This window comes from Sarcophilus harrisii, chromosome 1, assembly GCF_902635505.1.
Source record: "Sarcophilus harrisii chromosome 1, mSarHar1.11, whole genome shotgun sequence".
NCBI lineage: Eukaryota > Metazoa > Chordata > Mammalia > Dasyuromorphia > Dasyuridae > Sarcophilus > Sarcophilus harrisii.
Genome location: NC_045426.1, coordinates 535,151,145 through 535,176,997, shown reverse-complemented (window position 1 = coordinate 535,176,997; position 25,853 = coordinate 535,151,145). Strand labels below are relative to the sequence as shown.

General features: G+C 33.2%; 1 protein-coding gene across 6 annotated transcripts in view; it reads left to right on the top strand.

The window, feature by feature from the left end:
• The window catches only part of CARMIL1 (capping protein regulator and myosin 1 linker 1), a 344,450-nt gene that overhangs the window by 280,517 nt on the left and 38,080 nt on the right, over positions 1-25,853 (top strand). For all 6 annotated transcript variants that reach the window (XM_031946771.1, XM_031946768.1, XM_031946772.1 and 3 more), the window contains 3 exons: positions 2,018-2,193; positions 5,036-5,123; positions 7,310-7,456. In XM_031946771.1, coding sequence (XP_031802631.1) covers positions 2,018-2,193; positions 5,036-5,123; positions 7,310-7,456 — 411 coding nt within the window. The remainder of the gene's footprint in view (positions 1-2,017; positions 2,194-5,035; positions 5,124-7,309; positions 7,457-25,853) is intronic.

The following is a 25,853-nucleotide window of genomic DNA, read 5'->3' as shown; positions in this document are numbered from 1 at the left end:
CCAATGAAGTATGAGAGGAGGTGCTTAACTATAAAGTGGGTAAAGAGGGCTTGTAGTATAAGAAAAAAGGAAAAGGTTTTGGAACAACTGATTATAGTGGATGGAATAAAGAAGGTAATAGGAAAGAGCATGAAGTTACCTTTCAAGGACTGGTGATAAGACCAGGGTGTTAGGAATTTGAAAGCAGAAGATGGAATGGAGTAGAACTTGTTCTCCTTAATGTTAAGGCTGGAAAGAAGAGGAGAGTATAATAATTAATTGTCTATAAATAATTGTTCATTTGAGTGCTTTTTGTAGGAGTGTCTGTATATTGCATCCTAATTACACAGCCATTCATAGCTAAAAAGAACTTTTGAAAATGATCTAGTCCAAATGACCCTTTAATTTTTCTAATGAAAAATTGAGATCTGAGATATTATGTCTCAAGATCCCACAGCCAACTAGTAGCAAAACTGTTGGCAGAAACTTAAGCTACTTGTTCCCACTGTATCCCACTGCCTTCCTTTGAAAACACTATCATCCATGGAAGTTTTTTGGAAAAACATTAGACTGAGACATGATTACAAAAGCAATAAAATATCACAGAGAATGTAGGTTGTAGTTCTAGCTCAAGTATTTGCTACCTTTTAGGACCTTGGATAGATTATAGAAGTGATAGTGGAAATAATAATGGTGGTAGTGATGATTGTGAGGGTGGTTACTGTGATTATAGCTAGCATTTATGTAGTTCTTTAAGATTTTCAAAGCATGGGGCAGCTAGGTGGTACAGTGAATAGAGCACCAGCCCTTGAGGTACTCTATCAGGAGCCCCTGAGTTCAAATTTGGTCTCAGATACTTTCCATTTCCTAGCCATGTGACCCTGGGCAAGTCACTTAACACCAATTGCCTCAGCCAAAAAAAAAAAAAAAAAAAAAAAAAAAGAATTTGCAAAACAGTTTACAAGTATTGGCTCATTTTATCTGTATGACTGCCCTGGGAGATAAGTGCTATTCTTATCCCCCTTTTACAGATGAGGAAGTAAAAACAGACACACATAGGTTAAATCATTTGCTGTTAAGTACATGAGCCAGAATTTAAATTCCAATCTTCCTGACTTTAGATCCTTTTTATCAACTAGTTGCCTCTTAAGAGATTTCTAAATGTCCTCCTGGTCCTGGATCCTGTGGCTGAAAAGCATGAAGGCAAAATTTATTTGCCATGAAGTTATTCTGAAGCAAGAGGCTTTTTATCTTCCTAAAGATATTTTCTAATGTTTGATCCTAAAAGCAAACAAGTGTAAAACTAGCCTTTTCTTTTCTTGTTTGTTAGGATGGTTGAACTTAATTGAAACAATGTCTTGATTTCTTTCAGTGATATTTCAGTGAAACTTAAAAGTTTTAAATCCAAATAAAATGATAATAAAAAATGAAAATTTTAGTTCCTGGAATTCTCTTGTTTTACTTGATACCTAAAAATGTTATTATAATAATCATAATTTATATTGTTATTTATAATGTTATTATAATAATTAAATTTATAATCATAAATTTGGAAGCCATTTTTCTTTTTCTGTGAAGCCACCTGGCCACAAGTAAAAAATGGCTTAACTTATTTTGTTGCTACATTGGGTTTGCATGAGAGTTCCTTCTCAAAAGTTCTAAAGCCATGCCTTTGTGCTTATTTCTGGAATCCAATTTTCAAAATGTACGGGAGAAAAGCTTATAAGTGCAAATGTGTGGGACAAATGCTGCTTTAAACATTTTTAACACTTTTTGTCATGAAATATAGCTGATAAAACATTTTAAAAACACTGTTTAAAAATTCCTATAGCTTCTTTATTTCTGGTATATGCAATCAATGATTATTAATGTGTTACATACCAGGATTCTATTATCCTGTTCATTTGTGAGTTTCAGGCATATGGCTACTATCAAAAGTCTTCACAGTCACACATAATGACTTTTCAGTTTTAGGGAAATTCTGGTATGTGCATACTCATGTTATCCTGATGTTGTTTCCCTCTATGCTATATTTCAGGCATTACTTGAATCCATGGTAGATGCTGCTGAAAATCTTTGCCCCAGTGTGATGAAAAAGGCCAACATCCGACAAGACCTGATTCATGCCAGCACGGAAAAGATTTCCATTCCACGCACCTTTGTTAAAAATGTCCTATTAGAGCAGTCTGGAATTGATATTCTTAACAAAATTAGGTTCGTTAAAAATTTGAATGTACAATTTCTCATTTCTCCATGTGCAGTGAACAATAAGATTTCTTTATGTGTCTCACTGTATTTGTATTTATATATGTGTGTGTACATATTCATACATACTTTCATACACATGCACATAAGAAAATATTTTATTGCTCATTGTATATCTGACACATTTGATGTGTGTATACATTATATATGTGTATGTGTGCATGTAGGTATACATATATAGTTCTTGGATGAGAATACACATATTACTACCAAAAAATATGTAAGTCCTGTATATTTCCCAAAGAGGAAAATAATATAAATTCCTATATCACTTGTAGATTTACCATTATTTGTTCTTTTGAATTTTGGTTTTAACATGTGTTCCCTATTTATTGTGCATGATCTTTTATCATTTTACCTTCATAAATCATTAGCCTGATTTATTCAGAAAAATTCAATCAGTTTTTCATCAGATATTGAAATATTAGATGTAAATGTGCATTTTGTCACTCTATAGAGAAACCCATTACAATTTTGCTGTGGCCTCTCGGCTCTTTCAATACATGCATACTACTAAGTGACTTTGTGGTGTTACATTTATGCTAATATGACCTTTTTGGGAATTTACACAAGTTTCCTTTTGGAAATTTAGTGGCTTGTTTTAAAAACAGATGTCACAAAGAAGTTTCCATTTAGTATCTGCAATTACCACCAACCTTCTTCAAGTTGTTTACTAAGATACTGGTGAATCTGATCTGATCCACATTAATTCTTCCTAATTTTTGCTAAGAAGGTAATGGTCAATGAAAAACATAAGTTCCTTTAAACCCAAATAATTAACGTGACTTTTTAGTCATTAATCACTACCAACTCTTTATAAAAACAAAACAAAATATGAAATGTTGAATCAATTGAGTTGTAACAGAAACTTTATTAGGTCCATTATATAATGTTTTCAGATGCTTAAACTGAATAAATTTGGGAAGTAGGATGATATAGTAGAATGAAATTTCTCTCTGGAGTCAGGGGACCACAGTTCATTTCTTACATCTCAGGCTCACTTCTTCCATGGCCTTGGATACAATTTCATTTGGGGCTCATTTTCTTCATCTAAAATATGTGTTGGACTAGATGGATTTTGAGTCCCTCCCAACTATCAGTTTTTGACTTGAATCCAGTTTTCATTTTGTGCATCAACCTACTACACACATCTACACATGTGCTTACATACACACACGCACACACACACACACACACACACTTAACTTCACATAATGTTGCCTTGATCCATTTTCCATAAAAGTTAAGGCTAGCTGAGGCAAATAAATCATAAATTGAGTGGCCAGCCTAGTAGGAGAATAATTCCTGAGGCAATGCAGAAGCCATTTCTTACAGGGACTTTCCTTTTTAGCACTGACATCTGAAGGTTAAAAGCCAACAATTTTTTTTTTTTTAACCTCAGTAAAAAAAAAAAAATGAAAAGTTTTCTTTTTTTATGTGGGTTATCCCCATGTGATGAAGAAAAAAATGGCAAAATATATGACAAATATAAAGAACTTAGGGAGGATACTTAATATATCCTTGTTTTTTAATTTAATCTTTAGTCTGGGAAACCATAATACAAAACATCAATGAGTTAATGGCTTTCAGTTCTATCTCTTTGACTGCCAAAGTACTTTCAAAGGCCTAAGTGTCTTTGTTTACATTATTGCCCTTGGGTGAGAGGAGATTTTTGCCTGATAGGCATGGATTTGTTCCATTTTAGTTTTATAATATGATACTATTATTATTATTATTATTTCTGTATCTCTTTTGCCTTGCTAGGAAGACTGAAACCCTATTGATTTCAGGAGCTGGCAGAATTTATTCAGTAGTGGTGGGGTTTGGGGCCACCACATGGGTTCACATCTGTGAATGTATAGGATCATTCACAACTGAAAACACTCATGGATGTATATTCTTCATAAAGGCCAAACTGTGAAAGTGCTACCTAAATTATCAGTCATCCAATGGGAATTAGAAGGATTAAGCTTCCTTGTTACTGAAACACACAAGCCATGCTCTGATGCTTCTGAGCCTTTCTCCAGAGGACAGAAAACAAGAGAGTCGCTGAAATAGAACATGAGGCCTTTCACTGAACATCTTAGACATGGAGTGCAAAAGTTGATGTCTACAACTAGCACAAAAAAGGACCTATCTCCCCCAAGCATCTTTTTTAAAGAGAACTATAGTCCAAAGAGTTGAAATGACTTTCCCTAGTTTATACAACAAGGTAGTAATAAAGGTAGAAGGAGAATACTCAGTTCTAGACTATGATTCTCTGGAAATGCCCCTGATTCCAGGTGTACAAGATGGCCAGGATTAGCAGGAGTGGAATACAGTATCATTTATTTTGTAAAACTGAGCAAAACAGAGGCCAAGAAGGAGTATGGGTATTAAGGTAATAACCGAGGCTTAACAAAACCAGACAAGACTTTCTTAATTTATTCCAGACCTGGTTTGTTTTCATTCTTGTCAATGGATGAATTGTTCCTTGGCAAATTGAACATATGGTCCCTATTATGTTTGCTTTTAGCCAGATGTTTTTTATTTCTAACATTAGATCTTGAGTTTTAAAATTGCAAATGCAGGTTGAAATTGGTAAAGAAATTCTATTACCTTTGTGTTTATTGCAGTCTTTAAAGATTATTTTTGGAAGTCCCTAGCTCTGTTCATACATTCTTATATTCCATTTTTAGAGATAGTAACTGGGTCACTGATGATCATATCAGCCCACAATCAAAACTTGTAGGGAGTTCCCTTGTACAAATTAAAATACTTCTACATATCCTTCCTTTCCTTTTTTACACAGTGAAGTAAAGCTGACAGTGGCCTCTTTCCTCTCAGACCGAATTGTAGATGAAATCTTGGATGCCCTTTCACATTGCCATCATAAACTGGTGAGTTCTGGTAGACTTTTGAGTTTAAAATATAACTGGGCTATAAATGTTTATAAAATAATTTTACATTACTTTCTTTATAGCTTTGCAGATACACTTTTTTCTTTCCTTCATAAAACTGAGAAGTCATGTTATCCAGTTTATGAATTGCAGTCTCAAGTCATGCTCTACCCAGCTTTTGAATTATCCAGGCTTTTGCTTTCTTCCTTCTACTTACATTCTGGCTCTAGTACACCATGAGGAGGAGAAAGAGGAAATTAGACCAAATCCAAAGTTACTCCTATTTGTTAGTAACTTAGGAAAAAATATTGGCAGGGGAGGACCAAAGCTAGAAATCAGCCTAGTCATCTAAACTTCATTAAGCTGTGCTAATCTTGCTCTACATATGAATATTTAAGAATAAGCTATACTTTAAAATAAAGAATAAGATAAAATGTTTAGATGTGGAAAGAAAATGCCTAAGGTAAAATGAGTATGTTCAAAGGAAAGAAAGCTACTGATTTCTGAGTTGGACATTAGGAAATGTGGCAAAGTAGAAATTTAAATTTCATTTATATAATTTTTTATTAGAGTTCAGAGCAAAGTAAAGGATTTTGTTTCCAATATTAAGACATATGAGAAATATTTCAGAAATTTTGTGTCACTGCTTTAGAACTCAGAAAACCCCCTGAGGCAAAGTAGAAGGTTTTATAACTGTGGTTGTAGTCTGACATTTGAATAGTAGAGATAATATACGAAGTGGAAACCTTCCATACAAAGTATGAATTATAAGAAAAGTTTCTTCCAGTCAAGTAATTTCAACTGTATACATAAGAGTTGATTGTGAATCAACAGTCTAGGCATGGAATAGTGTAACTGTTGGGTGATAAGAAAGGATTAGGCCATAGGATTTTATACAAGACCCTAAAGAAAACTAATCTTAAAACTCCAAGGCAGTTATATCACATTTGTTTTCTAGTGGAAAAAAAGAGTCAAAATGAGGATACAGATCAACCTACCATAAATAACAATATTTACTATTTGATCTTTCCAGTTGAATCTATTCTCCATAAGCAAAGAATAAACAAGCAACACACTCTTATTGCAAGTAGATTTTAAGTTGGTATAACCCTTCCAGAGCACACTTTAAAATTTATTTATGACACAAATCTAATATCCACAAAGCATACAGATGAAAAAAATGTCATCTAAGTGTTTGACTATACTTTTTACTTTTCATGTTGATTTTTGGTAGTTTGTCTTTTTTCATGTGTGTGTTTTGGCATTGTATAGAGTTATAACCACTGAAGAAATATTGACCTTTCCACATAGTTCAGAAACATTTTTTTTTCCTTTTTCCCCTCATAGAAAAATTATTATTTGGAAATATTTTCACTTTCTTGAGTTTCAGTTTAATGTCAATGCTTCTGGATTTGGAGGATAACTGGGGAGAGCATAATTACTGAACTAAAGAAAAAAGTAATTTCAAACTGAAACTTCATTGTTGAATAAAATTTGAAAAGCTGTGAAATTCTCTTTATCTTAACGTTACTTACCCATAGAATGGTTTGAAATTGCTTTCTTCTTCTTTTATCTTAAAATGTCATAGAATATACTAGTATTAATTTTATTCTGAAAATCACCTCAGTGCTGGTGTATATTTCTTATCACAACATCTTCCACATCTTGTTGTTTGATTGCACATTTAGCACATTGAACCAAAACAGAACACTGGCAATTCATGGTTTGTATCTCCAAATTACATTCTTAAAATGAATTAATTAAAACCAACAAATAGTTTGTGAATTGACCATCGTTAAAACAAGAGTGACTAAGGAATTTCTTCCCCTTTTCAGATTTTGCTTTATGGGAAATAAGAGTTGAGGCTATTTCTTTTCCTTCAGTCAACACAAACTTTTTCACTATTCAGTGTGTATAGCTATATTGTCTTGCAACCGATTCCTAATAAAATAATTGAAACAAGAAAAGTATTTGTATTCTTCCCATGGGAGATATTTGGATGGCAAAATGAAAAACTTACCTGTCTTTAGTATAGGAATATTTTATTCAAAGCCACCTGCCAACCTTGCTCTCCGTTGCGCCATCTGGTGGAAGATAGCCACAAGTGTACCAGCAGCCAAATTTTCCTGCTCCTCATCTTTCAGCCTCACCCTGTGCATATTTGACATGTTTTCCTCTTGCCCTAGGCTGACCATTTTACCAGGAGAGGCAAACTCCTTCCACATCAAGAGTTAGAGATTGAATTGGCTGAGGAGAAGCCAGTTAAACGCTCCATCATCACTGTGGAGGAATTGACTGAGATAGAGCGTTTAGAAGACTTAGATACTTGTATGGTAAGATAGTTTCCTTTTAATATTTTTGCCCCATTTACTTGGTTCTTTTTATTAGTTTAGAATTTCATCTTTGCAAAAGCAGGAAAAATAGCTATGGGAAAAGTCTTAACTTATTTCCATGGTAGATATGTTCTTAAATGAAAAATTGAAATGAATAGATATGAAAACAATTGCCATGACAAGTATTTCTTAGTTCTAATGTTCCTTCCCCAGAATTGTTTCTCTTCTTTGAAATTTTGCAATTCATATTTACCCTCTGGTATGGCCCATTGTATTGTTGCACAATTGTCTAAGTGTGTTTTTTGAATCATCATGTTTGTCATGGTCTCCTAATGCTTTGCATGTTGTCTTAAATTCAATGATTACATGTCTAGTTATATACCTAGAGAATATGAGTATGTATGTGTGCATGTGTGTATATAAGTGTCATGTACTTGTGCATATATATATATATATATATATATATATATATATACATATACATGTACATACATATGGGTTTGTTTTTTTTTTCCTTAACTCTAAGACAGACAATTTCCCCCAGGTATCGAGTTCATTATTATTATGTTTCTTATCAGTAAAAACAGTTGTGATGATAGTTTTTGCCTTTTTAATCAATAGATTTTAATATAATTACCTTTTTTTTTTTTTTAATAGCCTTTTATTTACAGGATATATACATGGGTAACTTTACAGCATTAACAATTGCCAAACCTCTTGTTCCAATTTTTCACCTCTTACCCCCCCACCCCCTCCCCTAGATGGCAGGATGACCAGTAGATGTTAAATATATTAAAATATAAATTAGATACACAATAAGTATACCTGACCAAAACGTTATTTTGCTGTAGAAAAAGAATCCGACTCTGAAATATTGTACATATAATTACCTTTTTATAAAAAAGATAAACTGTTCAGCTCTTAAGTTGTGAGTAGGTGATAAAAGACTGATATTGCCACATCTTTCCTATATAAATGCGTACATTTGTCCTTATAAAAGTTAAAATGGCTTTGTCCTAGAAACTGTTAACTTTCAACTTAGCATATTCTTTTTATTTTTTTAATTTAAAAAAATATTATGTTATCAGCATTATTTATTTAGCCATGAGGACTAATGAAGTTAATTTTTGTGTATATTAGTAGTCTAGAACTAATCTTCAATATAGATTATAATATATGGAGAGATAAGACAGATAATTTTATATATATGTATTGATAGGTATGCAAAGAATTAAGCAAAAAAGCAGGTTATTTTAAGGGAGTTGTTTGAATTGTAATTGTTATAAATGGCTTATTGGAGTGCTCCCTTCTCTGACCAAAACTAGACATAGTCGTGGGTGTGGGCAGGGAGGTGAGGGGGATGTGGGTGTAGGTGTAAATAGGAGCACAAGGATTTTGACTTTGATGTTTAATTTAGGAAGTGATATATCTTACTGCATCAATTGCCTTAGTCTCTCAGAACCTAAAACATAATGACAAACAGCAATTCTTCCACACCCTTATTCTTCCCTGCCCCCCCCCAAAAAAAAAGTAATGATGAAGAAAAAATTTAAATAGAAACCATAAATAAGCTATATAACACTATATGTTCTCTCCTGCAATTACACTTACACTTCTAAATCTTGGAAAAATTGGGGGAAAGTTTGTGAGCTGTCCAATATTTTGTTGAATAAAATAGTTGTGGGTTTTTGTTGTTGTTTATTTTAGGGCTAAGTGAAAGAATACTTAGCTTTCATGAGAAAACCACTCTAAGTATAGGTTACAGAAACCACTCTAAAACAGGTTCTGTTTAGTTTGGCTTTACAAGTTGAGGAAAAAGGGTCTGTCTCTCTTTATAAAATGGAGAGATTACAAAATGCAGATTAAGACACATCAAGAGTAAAGTATCTTTTCCCAAAATGTAGCTACTTCTGTTTCGTCTGAGAGCACATTGAGACAGAATAATTGTATGTTGTTTGAATTATAGAAGGTAATGGAGAGAAGAAGGAGACTCCTTCCCCTCCCCCAGAAACTCTCTTTAAGACTATAAAGTTGATATCAGATTGCTTACTGTGTTAGGGAGAAGAGAGTAAAGGGAGGGAGGGAGAAAAAAATTGGAAATCAAAATTTTACAAAAATAAAATTTGAAAATTATCTTTACATGTAATTGGAAAAATAAAAAATACTGTTAAGTAAAAAAGTTAAGTAAATCGATACAACTTTTAAAAACTATAAAGTTGTAGAATAGTTGCTGATTTGCATTGATTTAGGATTTCTCATCAGGAATTTTATACACTTACAAAATGAGAGAAGAGAAAAAAGAAAGGATGGAGAGAAGGAAAGATACAAAGCAGATGAGAGAAATAGCATAAAAATATGGAAGGTATAAAAAATTTGTAAATAAGTGTTTATCATGATTAAGTTAAAAAATGTACTCGGGAAACTTTTTCCTTGCTTTTAACCTTTATGCTGATTTAAAATGTTAGTTATATAACTAGGAAGAGGAAATTGAGGATTTTCATGTCAGGGGTTACCTTCCCCCACAATTATTTCCTTTTTTCTGTGGAAAACAGAATCTCAGATTTATTCTGTCCCCAAGATAGACCCTGGGTTAAGTTCATCACTGATTAGTGAACTAGCATCCTCTCTCCCCTTCAGTTGAATTCCCACTAATAGCCACTTTCAGAATGAACACCCACTCAACCAGGAACCAGACATAAGGCAATGCCAATAACCCAAGTTTCTAAGTTCTGGTAAAAAACACACTCAACAGAAGATGCAAGTTAAATATCAAATAATCTGGGGTTAGGCATATTCTCTGATCCTACAAGAATGCCATTCTTCCAAAGGCAGTCCAGGACACAAGTATATCTGCCCTGATACTAAGTTACTAGACAAATAACTCATCAGTTCTTTTACCTCCTACTATGTGGTAGACTATAGTCAGCATTTCTATCTAGTCCATAGGTAAAGTTCCTATTATTAGTAAAACTTTGTTCAATTACAAAAGTGTTTTATTAACATAGATAAATTATTACTTTATGGAGAAGGTGTTACTCCATTAGATTGTGAGCTCACTGTGGACAAAGACTATATTTTCATTCCTTTGTTCATTTATTCCAAACTTAAGAAACACCAAATAAAATTTGCATTACAAAACAAAACAAAGCAAAAATAAAGGATTTTACTTAAAACTTCAAATCTCTATTATATACAATTTGCTTTTAAATTTTTTTTTAAGACAGTGTATCTTATTGTTGTTCTTTGTCATTTGTTCTAGAAGAGGACCATAACATAAGGGAGGTGATTCCATGACATGCAAGTTAATTAGATTTAAGTGAGGGAAGGCTGTGCAAGGTCACCTGCCTCACTTTCCCCTCCAGAGCCATCTGGCTCCAGTGGCCAAATATAGAACAGGAGGACTGGAAATGACCCTGGATGTAATGAGAGACCTTGGTGTTCAAGAAAATTGAAAAGTTATATTGAATGAGATCTAGTAAAAAGAAAGAAAGCAAACTTGGAAAGAGAGAGACTGGGATTTGGGTCCAAACATTTGAGTCTTTATACACACACACACACACACACACACACACACAGTTAACTTAGGTGAACAAAAGGGTCATGTGGATATGAACCAATGCCTTAAAGATTTGAGATCTTTCCTCAGTTTCATGCCCAGTGTCTACATCTGGCATTACTTCTTCAGTCATTATAACAAATGTGAGCATTATTAAACAACTGTTGCTTGCTCAGGACTGCCATAGGCACTGTGGGAAGTAAAGAAGAATTAATTCACATTGTAAAAGTGACTGTAGCACTTAGATGAAATTTCATCTGGAAATTCCCAGTCCCATGTTCCCAAAGGTACAATAACAAGATAGGTAGAAGTGCACTTTTTAATGTACTTTCTACTAATAAATTCACACCAATTTCTGATATTGTTATTTAATAATTATTTAAGTGTCAAATAATAATAATAACATATATATAAAACACATAATTATTATTATTATTATTATTATTATTTAACAGTGTCAAAGACTTTGGATGCAAGAATTATTAAGCACTTATTATGTGCCAAGTATTATTCTATGTAGTATTCTGTTTTGCTTTCTGGAGGTTTTTGGACCCACCTTGGTTTCAGCAGAGTAATCACTACTAGAATACCAAGTGATAAAGTCCAGAATTCCTTAGTGTCTCTTTCACAGTCCATCTCCTTGCCTGGGGCTTGGGCTAGGTTCTGGAGGTCCTTCAGACCAGCCTTGGTCTGAAGTAGGACAGACAGGAGGAAGGAAGCAGGAGGACAGACCAGCCACTACAGTGATGGGAGATGGAGTGAATGTCTCTCCTTGGCTCTGAGACCTTGAGCTCCATCCCCCAATCCTCTGTTTTCTCCAAGTCCTCTCTATCTCTGATTCTGACCTCTTAAATACTCTATTACAATGAAATCCATTCATCATACTGAGTATAAGCTAATCATTATATCACCAGGGGACCATTATTTGTTGTGAGATTAATTCAATCATACTGAACTAGAGAACTATTAATCACCATGCTAAACTAGATAACCATTGTATTATCAATTCCACTGAGTTAACACCTAGTAAGAATCTTTGTTTCAAGTACAGTTTTGGCCCATCACAGTTCTAAATGCTAGGGATACAATGTATCCTTAACATACAAAGCCAGAAGTCCCTACTTTCAAGGAGCTTTGATCCCAATTGAAGATAATAGGTGCATATATATAAGCATGCACATGATAGCAATATATATATATATATATATATATAAAATTTTAGAAGAAAGTGTACTAGCAACTAGGGAAATTGGCAAAGGCTAGGAAGGTGACACTTGAGTTGAGACTTTAGATCATGGGTCTTTCCTGAATCATTGCAGCTTTCTCTCTACTTAGATACCTACTTTTCTGTTTTCCCCATTACTCTTCTATTTTCAAGCATGTGTTTCCTTTCATAGTTAATAACTGAACCTGTTATGTGGTTTAGCAGGACAGTTCAGCAGTGTAGAAGAATTTCCAAGGGAGATTTTAGATTGTCTTCTTGGCAACAGAGCTAAAAATCTATATGATTGATTAATTTGCAAGAAACAAAATTCAGGCCACAACTCTTTAACTTGTTGCTTGACTACATGAACTCTGAAGAATGTTGGGAGTGATTGATTAGTCAGATGGAGCATATGTTAGCTAGGGCATTATTGATTTGAGAGCTTTTCATCTGCTTTGACTTTATATTAAATTGTTACTCCCTTAATTAAGAGCTCTATGTAGTTGTTTCCACACAAATAGTTAATTGTCTAAAGAACTATTTAGAAGTCATAATACTAAGTCCCATGTATGAGCCACTTTACAAACAATTTCTTTCACAATAAACCTATGAAGTAAACATTTATTATGTGCCAAGTATTCCAAATTTCCAAATGGGGAAGTAAACCTCATAGTTAAGTAACTTGTCCTTATATCATACAGTTAGTAAGTGTAAGGATTGAATTCAGGTCTCCTGACTTCAAGTCAAATAATGTTTCTTTCCATTATGCTATCTGTAAAAATTTGTGACAGACAAATAAAAAGAATTTTCAGAACTTAAGATCATCTGGACAAAATATTGACAAAATTACTATAATTTACAGATGAAAAAACTGAGGTACCAGGATAGATATATGGTTCATCTATGGCCTTACAGCTGGCCAGTGATAAACTTGGATTAAAAAGTCCAGTGCTCTTTCTATTAAATATACTTTCCTGCTTTCCTTGACCAAGGAGATTAAAAATTTATGACAGACAAATAATATATTGGTTTGATTTATTTTAACTCTACACTTGGAAAATCTTTTTCAAAAATATGTAGTAAGCTGGTAGAATTTTGTTGTAGCAATTATTTGCAATCTTGAAATATCTTAATGTGTTTTCAAATAGGACCTCTATGAAATCTTCAACTTAGCATTAGACAACATAAAATTTGTCCTAAGCGGCATTGAGTGTGATTAGAAACAAAAAGTTATCTCAAAATAAAAATCATTCCAATCCAAGTAGACAACATATATCTTAATTCTGTAACTGTAGGGCAGCATATAGAACATTGCCATGTTAATGAAAAGAAAGAAAAATACATTATCAATGCTCTGGAGTCTAGATTGTTCAGTGATCAATAAATCAGAATTTTTATGCCCTTTAAACTTTTTTCCTATTTACTGGGGTCTTCGTATATTATTGTTCTCTAATTTGTGCTTACAAATCATTTCTTAACATCCATATCAGTTCTTATAAGCCTTCCCATTCATCTTTTTCATTCATTATTATTATTTTAAGGTAAAGATAATACTACTTTAAAGTAATAATTCATTTATATACCACATTTTGTTCAGTCATCAAGACTTTAGTTGCCTTCCATTGCCACCAAAAAAATGATTTTTTTAAAATACTTTGGTCAAATCTTGAATCTCTCTGGTTCATGGAAGCTTAAGGATCACAAGACTATTGTTCCAAAAAAAAAAAACAAAAACCCAAACCTCTCACCGATGGTTTTTCACACATGAATATTTCATAACTCATTTGAATATATTAATTTTATTTTTTGAATTTAAAATCACTGTATTTTTGTGACCCTGATGTTTGTGTTTTGCCTGTATTTCACTAGTGATGACATAGTTGATAGCTTATTTTCTTTAGAACAATCAACAGGCTTGAGTTATGAAATTATTTTATGCCAAGTGGGTAAAGCAATACAAAATCAAAAAAATTAGCTCCTAATTTTTTGCCTTTCTCTCCAACTATAATAAATTTCACACTTGTTTTTTACTAAGTAATAGTAATGCATAAATAATACATGTAGTTGTTACTGGTTCCTAAAACTAAAATAATGAATTATTTGAACTAATTTATGCAAATTATGCCCAAAATGCTAATGTTGCAACATAAATTTGCAAATCATTTATGATAACCCTATTTATCTTTACAGTAGAACATAATGCATACCCTCTATCTATGTAAATTTGTGAGATAGATAGTTGTATGCATACCATTAGATCATGAATCCTTGAGAGCAAAGAAAATTTTTCTCTTTCTTTGTGCACACAACTTGATATGTAATAAGCTCTTAATAAATATTTGTTGACTAGACTTAACTTATTTATATACCACAATATTTCAACTTATTAGAGACACTTTAGAAATAATCTGACTCTACCAAATTTATTTCATAATAGGGTAATGTTTAAGCAAGATTCAGATGGGGCACAATCTTGGAACTACAGTATAATTTTTGAATTAAAAAAAAATTGGTATAATGCAAGGATTTGTAACCTAAGGTGTGTGCACTTGGTGTGTTTTTTTTTTTAATATATTTATATTTGTTCAACTGTAATTTCAGTATAATTGGTTTCCTTTGTAATTCTTTGCAGCTATGTGGAACAGTGGATAGAACACTAGGTTTATCATCTTCCTGAGTCCTAATCTAGCCTGAAGTACTTACTAAGTTATGTAACCCCTAACAAGTCACTTAATCCTATTTGCCTCAGTTTCCTTATCTGTAAAATGAGTTGGAGAAGGAATTGGTAAAATACTCTATTAATGGTAAATTATATTATCTTTGCCAAGAATAAACCAAATGGGGTCATGAAGAGTCAGATAGGACTGAAATTGTTGAACACAAAATAGTAGTTCAGTGTTATTTTTTGCATTTAAAAACATAATTCTGAGAAGAAATTCATAGGTTTTTCTAGACTGCCAAAAAGGTCCATAACATAAAAAAGGTTAAGAATCCCTGGTAAAGTATATACATGCAAATCTCATTAGACTTTCTAGAAACATACTTGAAGAAGCATATGTAAAGTCTGCAATCCCTATGATTTCCTACTTTTTGTCTAGTAATCAAGACACTGGTTAATCAATAATATTTACAGTAGAATATTGCATTTAACCTCTCAGTCAATCATTAGGCAATTAAGTCCCTACTATGTGCCAGTTATTGGACTAAGTGCCAAAGAATTAAAAAAAAAAGAAAGACTAACGACAGTGCCTGCCCTCAAGAAATTCACAATCTAGGGAGGAGAGAATAAGCAAACAATTATTTACTAAGGGGCTACATAGGGAGGGAAAGGGAAAAAGCATTTATAATACCTACTATGTGCCAAATACTGTGAAAGCACTTTATAAATATTATCTCATTTTGTCCTTACAATAACCCTGTGCTATTATTAATTTAATTATTATTTATTTATCATGATTCTTATTCATTATAATTATTTAATTATTAATGCTATTATTAGATGCTATTATCTCCATTTTATAATTGAGGAAACTGAAACTAAGTTACTTGTCCACAGTTACACAGCTGTGTGTGTGTGTGTGTGTGTGTGTGTGTGTGTGTACGTACATGTATTTATATGTATATTATGTACATTTTGAAGGCAAAAATAGTAATGTATGTAATTGTGCACATATGTGTACATTTATATATAGAAGGTAGAATTATATTTGAAACTTGAAGGAAGCCAGAAGATGGAATTGAGGAGAGCTTTCTAGGAATTGGGGACAGTCAGAGAAAATACTTGGAGTTGAGAGATGGAGCGCTTCAATTATGGAACAGCTTAGACGCCACTGGATTGCAAGTACGTGAAGGATTTTTGGGGCTAAGCAGATTTTGTATTTGATTTTGGAGGTGTTAGGGATAAGACCAATAAACTGAAGTTTATTGAGTAGAGCAGTAACATGATTGGACCTTTGCTTTAGGAGAATCACTTTGGAGGCTGAATGGAGAATGGGCTAAAATGGAGGGAGACTTTTGATATATCAGAGCTTTTGCTGTAGTCCACTTGTGAGACGATGAGGGTCAGTACTAAGGTGGTTGTGGTATCAGAGAAAAGAGGGGGGCAGGGATATTTAAAGATATTGCAAAATATTGAGAGACAGTGGTGTCCTTAACTTTAACAGGTAAGTTTAGAAGAAAAGACAACTTAGAAGAGAAAGAAAATGAGTTTAGTTTTGAACATGTTGAATTTAAGATGTCTTCAGTGATGTTATGAAGAATTTATTTTGCATTGAAAAAAAAGTATTATGTAATTGTTAGTTGGTTTTTAATCTTAGGTAACTAGAAAGTATGGGAGATAGAACACTGGACCTGAAATCAGGGAAACTTGAATTCAAATGCTACCTCAGATGCAAGACTCTTAACCTCTATCTACCTCAATTTCCTAAACTGTAAAATGAGGATAGAAAATGAGGATATACACTTATCCTCCTAGAGGTATTATGATAATCAAAAGAGATATGTTTATAAAGTGCTTAGTATAGTATCTAGCATATAGTAGGCATTATTAAATGCTAGTTATCAGTATTTATCCTATTCCCTCTACAAGACATAAATGAAATGACCTCTCTCTATCACTTTGTATTTTTATGACAGACCCATATTCAGTGTTCACAGCTGCCAGTGGGACAGTCCCACTTGGATGGTCCTCCAGCACCTCAACTTTTCTAAAATTGAGTTCGTCTTTCATGCTCAATTTTGATCTTCTTGCTTGATCTATGGTACCTAAATTCTCCCAAGCTCAAAACCAGTTAGTTACCCACTACCTCTTCATTCTTTCTCACACTGCTCTCCAGTGAGCTATTGAGTCCTATTGATTTCTCCTCCCAGTTGTTTCTCATCCATCTCTTTCTTTCCATTCCCTTTGCATTCATCCAATCCAGCTCTTTTATTATTTAACATCTTTAGTGTCTTCTTTATTTGTTTTCTTTTACTTCAGTTCTCTTCTCCACTCCAGTCCCATCTACACATTTACTGCCAAGAGATTTAATCTCAAGCATTATTCTCTACATATCACTCTCTTGATTAAAATTCCTAATAGGTTCCTGTTACCCACCCAATCCAAACTCCTTAACCTGGTACTCACAGTCTAACATAATTTATTTTTCCACGCTTCCATTACCTCTTGGTCCTTTCATCACTTCACAGAAACCAATACAACATTCTAATATAATTCATTACTTACCAAATAAACCATGGTTTTTCCATTTATTTATTCTATGCTCCCTCTTTCTGAAAAGCCCCTTTGTCTTCCCTTCTCCCATCCATATCTGTTAGCCCTACCCAACCTTCAAAGCCCAGATGAAAAATTGCCTTTTCCAAGAAGTCTTTCCTGATTCTCAAACGTACCTTCCTCAAAATGGTTTCTATGGCCTCTGAAATGCCCTTGATTTCTCTTATGATACTTGTATTCTAATTATTTTTGTATATATCTATACTATATTGTATAAAATCTTTGCATTACAAAGACCTTGTACAACTTTGAATTTACCTATGTCTTTGTACATAGAAGACATTTTGAAGGAAATTTTTCTAAAACCAATACCTAAGGTTATCTAGTGTCACATTTTTATAGATTTTAAAATGTGGAAGGTTTCCATCTATTGCTAGTGCTGCAGCTTCCAACTTCCATTCAATGTTTGTAAAAACCTTTCTCCTACAGAATGACTGGCAAACGCAAAAATGCCTACTTGAAAATGAAAATAATGCAACAGAATAATTGGTTGTTAATCTTAGAATTTTCCAGAGATATCTGTTATGTAGAAAATCCCTTTATGTTAGATCCACCAAATTTCAAATAATTTCATCCTGAGTATTCAGAGTGGCCGCTATTACGGCTTTTAATGTCAGTTACTACTACAAAATCACATTTTAATCTTTGCAAAACTCATTTCCCATAGCAACCCTGTGGTAGATAGGCAGCATGGATGTGATTATCCACATTTTGTAAATATGAAGAGTCTGAGATGATTATTAGTGATTATTGTCATTGACATTTAAACCAACTATTCTGACTTCAAGTCCAATATTTTTCATAAATGTTTTCCATTTTTTCATACTAAGGAATCTCTATTTTCAAAATGGAATAATGTATTTTGAGACAAAGACCAGACATTTTATTTAAAGTATATAAAATGATCTCTATAGTGTTTTCCTTTAATCTAACCTTGGGCAAGATGGTAATTAGGAAGATTGAAATGGGAATTTTTCTGTATAGTTTGTGATCAGGAAAGTTTGGTATGGAAATGTTCATTTTCAGATTTGGTTAATTTCTCTGTGTTCAGAAATTAATAAATATTTGATAAGTTCAGGGGAACTTGGTGTTTATTTCCATCTTAGTGTGATGACCGTGTATTTTAAAATCAACCTGTGTCAGGAATTCAGGTTAAGGGAAAATCTTCAATCTTTATTCTCAGTAGAGGTGAAGAAGGATCAGAGGTAAAGGGGAATCAGAGGTAAAGGGAGATTAGCAATGTCAGCAGCTGCATCAAGAAGCCAGCCAGACCAGAAGCCACCAGACCAGAATCCAGCCAGCAGTTTCCCTCTGCCTCTCTTCCTGCCCCTCTCCTCCACCCACCAAAATCGTCAATTCCTATACAACACATCAAGACTTGCACTGAGAGTGGGCAGGGGCCATTCTTTCTCCAAGTATATATATTAATAGAGTATGGTCCAATTACTATTTAGCCTCACGTGCTTGGATCCTCAGTGTATCAACTCAAGTCTCAGCCCATTACATCTTAGCTTCTGTTTTTCAATGGAGTTTGTTTAATAAAGAAGAGAATGAGATGAAGCTTTTAGACTATTCTAAGAAGTTATCCATAGTCTAGACATTCTTTCATTTGAGACTTTATTAGAGTAATGCAAAGTTTTACATAATAGATTTACAGTTTCATATGCAATCATATGCAATCCTATTGTGTTATGGAAATGCTTGTTTTATTTCTTAAGTTCAGAATAAAATAATTTTTTTTTTTTTTTTTTACTTTTTTAAAGTAAATGTAAAGTAATGCAAGGTAATTAGTTTCAGTATCTATCCTTGAACAAATGTACAAGTATATGAGAACATTCCCAAATTACATCATTAATTTTGTCTCTGTTTAGTATTTTGACAGTCTGTATTTCTAAAACAGTGAACAGTGGTGTTAGTGGACAGAAAGTTACCCTTGGAGCCAAGAATATCTGGGTACACTCCTGCTACTATTACCTACTGAATATGATGACTTAGTGTTCTCTCTCTTTTTCCCCTAGGCCATCTCCACATAGTGTCTCTGATTCCTGTGTTGTTGTCCCTAGGAAACAGATGGAATATATGAATATAATATGATGACATTAGTGTTTCAAGCAATTCTTTAAGACTTTTACATATAAGCTGTAGATATATAACAAGGGAGAAAATTTCTATACCACAAGTCCCTACCCTGATGCAATGTCAAGTCTAGACCAAAAAAAAAAAAAACAAAATAGCTATTCAGATCATAGCAATCTTTTTCACAGGCCTTCTATTATTATCATCCATCAGTAGTTGATCATTCAAGTGTAAAATACTAATGAATGAAAGAATGAATGATATACATTTATTAAGCATTTACTAAGTGCTAGAAAAATTTGAGCAAGTAAGACTGTCCCTGCCTCCAAGGAGCTTATGTTTTAGTGGAAGGACAACACATAAAGGGAAGCTAAAATAGTGGGAAAGTGGAGATCAGTCAGTAAATGCTTGTTTACTATGTCACAAGAACTATACTAAGTACAGATCATTCAAAGAAGACAGGAACTTAATGAGGGAGTCTTTTGGAGGTGACAAGATGCAAACAATTTTGTATAAACAAAGTGTATACATTCCAGATTATCTACAGAGAGAAGGTACTAGAACTAGACTAGATAAGGAGAAAGCTCACTTAGCAGAGCCCAGGGCCTAAGCTTAGAAAAGGATAAGGATAAGCTTGTCTTCTTAATGATAGGATGAAGTTAAAAGGTCAGCATTAACTGACTCTAAGCTTTGTTCCAAAATAATCCTTTATTTTTTCTTTCTCTTCTTCCCCTGTGCCATCTCCACCTAGTGTCTCTGAATCCTGTGTAGTTTTCTATAGGAAACAATGAGATGGAATAGATGAGGATAACTTCCTCTTTACCATTAGAAGTCCTTTGCTCTTTGAAATCTTTAGCTTCCTCTTAAAGCCTAGAAATGAGCAACTTTGAAGGTGCCATTTCCCATTTGGATTCTAAAACTGGAAGAAAAAAAAAATACATTAAGGAAAAATAAAGGAACTAAGGACTTTTGATCTGTTGAAAAGGTAAAAGTTTATTTGAGTGTTGCCATGGATACTCCATCTTATTAAGAGGAATCTTCACTGTCACACCAGGGCTAGAACCAGTAGAAAGGTTCCCTGCTTTGCTTTATAATGATCCATTAGGTACATAATTATGTCTGAAGTACTTTTCATTATGCTGAATCAATCTTCCATTGAGGAGAAAGAAAAATCTAAAATGTAGAGCTTAAAAAAAAAAAGACTAACATCTGTGGTAGTTAATCCCTGCCTGCTTGTTTCAATACATGAAGAGATCTTTTATTCCAGTTTATCACCATCAATATTTGTTGAATGTCCAGTATGTGTAAGGCACTATGCCATAGCTAAAAATGTGTTTAAAATCAGATCCTTTTCTGAGTCCAGGTTTCAACAGGAAGAAAAGGGCATATGCATACTAGGGCTTAAATCTTAAATATTTCAGAGAAAGGCACATAGAATGAAATAAAAGCCTTAGAAAGCAGAGACTTGAGAATTCCCCCAAAAATAATGCCACAAAACTATTTCACAATTTTCCCAGGAATTGGTCTTGTGCACACTTGAGTCATATCCAGAATGTAGATCATGAATTCAGATATTCTGATGGCCTGTGATATAGCCTTCCCATATCTTTCTTTGATGGTTTGAGTCTTTGAAGTCCTTGGTTTCCCCATCCATCAAAATCACAGGGACAGTGGGGGTGGGGGAAATAAGGAATGAAGAGAAGACTGGTGAATTGTACCTTGAAATCCTAAATATAAGGAAAGACACTCCCTATATTTAAATGAACATTTTTTTCAAGTTATTGTGTTTCTGATTATTAAAAACAAAACAACCTAATAGCTAATTTGCCTTGAGCCAGTGAAATTTTTACTTCATTCTTGCAAACCTCCTTTGTTTTTTTTGTTTTTTTTTTTTTTATGTATTTTTGGCTTTCCTGTCTTCTTTGTGTTTCTGAATGGTGAGTCTCTCTCTTCTGAAAACTGCTATTGCTTTTTCTCCCTTCCATTCATGTTCTTTTTTTTTTTCTTTCTTTTTGCTGCATGGAGACTCTCTGCTGTACAAGTGTAAGTATTTTTTTTTTTTGGTAGCCTTGCAGTTTCTGATCCTACTTGTTTACATTCTTGTGCTCCGTTTGCTTCTGCTCTGCCTTGCTAGTCTCCCCAGAGACTGGATTGTCATCTATCCGCAGTTTCTGAATGAAATAGGCAGCAATTTAGAGACAAGATTGGATTTTACAAGAAAGTTCAACGAGCATAACGGCTGATGAATTTAAAATATCCCTAGTCATATGCCTGAAAGCAAGCAGAGATTGTTGGTGAAAGAGGTATAAACAAAATGTCACTCAGGTTTAAAAAGAAGCATTCAGGTTTTTATGTCACAAAGAAACAGTTTTGTTTAAATTTACTACTTTTCTTTATATTTCTTTTTGTATTATCATAGCAAACCCAAGTTTGTGGAAAGTTGGCATTATGATTAATTTCCTACATTAGAAATACCTTTATATACCTTTTCCCTACCTGATAATGATCTTTAAATATCCTTATAAGAAGAATTTTTTGTTTTTGTTTTTCTTTTTTTTAGGTTTCAGGTGAAAAAGTTGTTGTTTTTCATGAATTGTATGGACTAGTAGTGTTTACATAGAGTTTAGGGGATAGAAATTTGAAGTAAGCAGTATTTTAAATACCTCTGAGTATTTTCAGCCTTTCTAACTAGTATATGTCTAGAAAGTAAAGGCTGAAAACTTGGTATAATAGAAATAAGCTCTGGGTTTGAATGCTGGATTTCTATATTAATTATTATTCATCTTTAAAATAACTATTAATGTATATTAAACTGTAGGTAAAGTAATTTAAATTCAATTATAAAAATTAGATGAAACAAATAACAGTACTCAGCAATTTACAGTGAAAGGTCCCAGCATTTAGTTCAGACTTATCTTTGAATTAGGGAACTTCCCTATTTGGTTCCCTAATGATGATGGAGGATGCCCAATTGCAAGTTGGTATGATAGGTTGAGAATAAAATCTTTGTATTTGTCTGACTAAAGGTGTACTTTTTTAAAAATTGACATAATCCTTAGTGCTTCATAAGGATTTCTAGAATAACTGTTGCTTTCCTATATAAAATATAAATTAAAAATAGCTTCGGAAGCAAAGGTTCTTAAGGTCCAGAATTTTAATTACCACTGAGTGGTGTTGTATTTTTCCATGAGAAGTCCATATGAGGATAATATCTGGGGAGTTTACATGACTACTCCCTTTCATATACATAGAATCAGTTTGTAGCCTATTCACCATGGTTCCAGAAAAGAAGCTTTATTATAAACAAAAGACCAATGAGGATGAACAGATTGAAAGGACAACTATATAGTCAACTTTGACTCTTAGGTTGGGGAAGTGAATAGATAATGGCTGGAAGGATTATAAAAATCAAAATTTCATCCCAGATATAACTCATCTGCAAAGGTAAACTCATCAAAATGAAATGGCAACTCAAGTACAGCATTAGAGATCTGATCCTGAAAAACTTTGTCAGTACCCACATTTCCTATTTATACTTATTTACCAGGATTTTTATGTCTACCAAATTTGCATGATTGGTTATAGTGGGACCAATTTAGAAACTAACATTTTCTAAAATTTTTTTCAGAAAGGGTAAGAAAAAATAAATCCCATATAGAAAAAATATGTGAAAAATGATTTATTTACCAATGTCAGGCATAAGCCTCTATAGTAATTATAAACAAGTTTTTTAAAATGTAGTAATTTAGGGGTCAATTGGAAAGTCACATTCTTCCAAGAAAATGCTGACCTATATACATAAATTTATCTATGGAAATGTTAATCTATCTATTTGCAAATGGGCAATTGTCTCTGATAAACTGAACAAAAAAAAAAAAAGTAAAAGTTCTTTAAAATCCATTGAAATGTCACCATACTTTGAAGGATACAGATTTGATGTTGTTACTAGCACCTGGAATAAGCACAATAAAACAAAATAATGACACTTATTTTCAAGAACTTATCTCTGAGAAATTAGGAGGATAAAAGTGGCCAAAGTATGTACAACTTGAGCAAGAATTTCTTTTTTTTTTTTAATCAGACCATTTATCCTAAGGATATTGAATAACCTTAAAGATTTGTTTGGAATTGGATAGGACTAACAGATCTGCTCACAATGGGGCAATTTCTATATTTGCCATATAAGGTATGCTTTATGTAAATATGCATTATGCAAATCCAACTTTACGAAATTTGCAACTCAAGAAAAATTACAAAAATTCCTTATGCAAAGCATATTTAAAAGTAAAGTACCTTGAAGAACATGGATATTTACAGCAAGTTGTTGTTGATTTGCACAATTTAAAAATCCTGCAGAATTTCATCATGTGCATGGGTCTGAAGAGGCTTCTAGTATATATATTAAAGCAACAAAGAAGGTCCCAAAGATCCTACAAAAAATAAGAGGTGAAGGTACCTACCAGGGCAGATCTTTAATATAGACAAATTGACCTATTTTTATCAAAGAATGCCATCTTGAACCTACTTCTTGGAAGAAGAAAAAACTGTGCCAGGGCATAGAGTTTTGAAAAGTCTCCCAGACTTGCAAATTAAAATTTGTTTTTGTGCACCACGCAGAAAATCCAAGGCATTGAAAGGAATCAGCCAGGCCACACTACCAGTGTATTATTTCTAGTAACCTTAAAGGTTGGATACTCCTTATCTTCTTTGAATTTTAGTTTATGCACTGCTTCATTCCTGTTGTTCTGAAGAAGTTTTATAATGATAATGAAAGTCCTTTCAATATTCCATTTATTTTTGGATAATGTCTCAGATCATCCTCTCCATAGGAATGATTTTAATGAAAATGTAAAGGATTCTTTACTTTTCTTTTAACACTGCCTTATTATTAAACCTAAGGATCAAGGAGTGATTGCAGATTTCAAGGTATATTGTTTACATACTACATTTGTCTAGGCGATTTCAGCTTTGAAATTTTCCCTAGAGATTTTCAGAAGATCTATAATATTTATCATGTAATATGGAATATTGCTAAGACATGGAAGATGTAACAGAAACATGTATGAAGAGAGTTTGAGGGGAAGTATACCTGTAGTTCAGTCCTGGTGGATTTGACTAAGATAAAGCTTTGGAAGAAATTAAAAACATAATTGTAAAATCAGTACAAGAATTGGAGCTAGAAGTTGATGAGTAAAATGTAGAAGAGTTTCTTGATGAAGAACTATCAAATCAAATTCTAGTTCTGCTGCTGGCTTAAGAGATTGCAGAAAGAAGAAAAGAAAACTTCAGAACCTGAGGTAGAATCAAAAAGGTTCACAACCAAATGATTGGCAGAAAGCACTTCATCATTTCTGTGAATTTTTTTCTTGCATTGAAAAAGATGGATCCAAATGTTTCAAGAATTTTTAAAGTTCAAAGACTAGTTGATAATATTATTTGCTATTGTCAGATATACAAGGTAAAAAACAGAGCACTCTCTATCTCTTGATAGCATCATAAAAATGTTTCATAGCCAGTTACTAGTGATAAAGGCTAAGCACAATGGGTGGGGAAGGGGTGAAATGCTATACATTTATATTAACTTTACAGTACTGTGAATATTTAATATGTCTGCATTTTAGTACATTTTATGACTTCCATAATGATGTCATTTTGTGTATGCCTTCATAGAGGTTAAGGGAATGGACAGATTCACATTTTATAAAAATTGCTTTGTCAGAGATCTAAAGAAAGAGTTGTCTGTATGATGAAAGGTATATGAAGTTTCATGTTTCTGTGGATTATTTTTTTTCCTGTGGATTATTTTTAAGAGCCCAATATCCTTTTGTCAGGGCCAGGTCCTTCTCCCATATGCCAATCCTGAGTATCTTTCTTAGTGATTCTGCCTTTTTCTATTACCATCACACCTTCCCCCAAAGAGCAGTAACAACAGTAACAAGTGAAAAAAGAGCAAGATCAGAAACCTCTCCTCCCTTGAATTAAATCCTGAATTTTGTTGATAGAGTTTGATTTTTTTCAGTGTCCGTCTTTACTCATTCTTGAGTCTGTCAATAAGTGGTCAGTGAGCAACTACGCGTACTCTGCCTGCTTCCATTCAATGGCAAGAATTTAATGAGAGAAACAACCATAGATGCTTTAAAGAATAGATACTAGAAAGACAATTATTTACATTGGCTGTTATACCTCTGAGCAGGAATACTGCATAAAGTCCATTTCAAGACATTTATCTCATGAATGAGTTTTTGCTGAAGACAAACTGCTTGGGAGAGATCTTAATTGTGAAGAATAC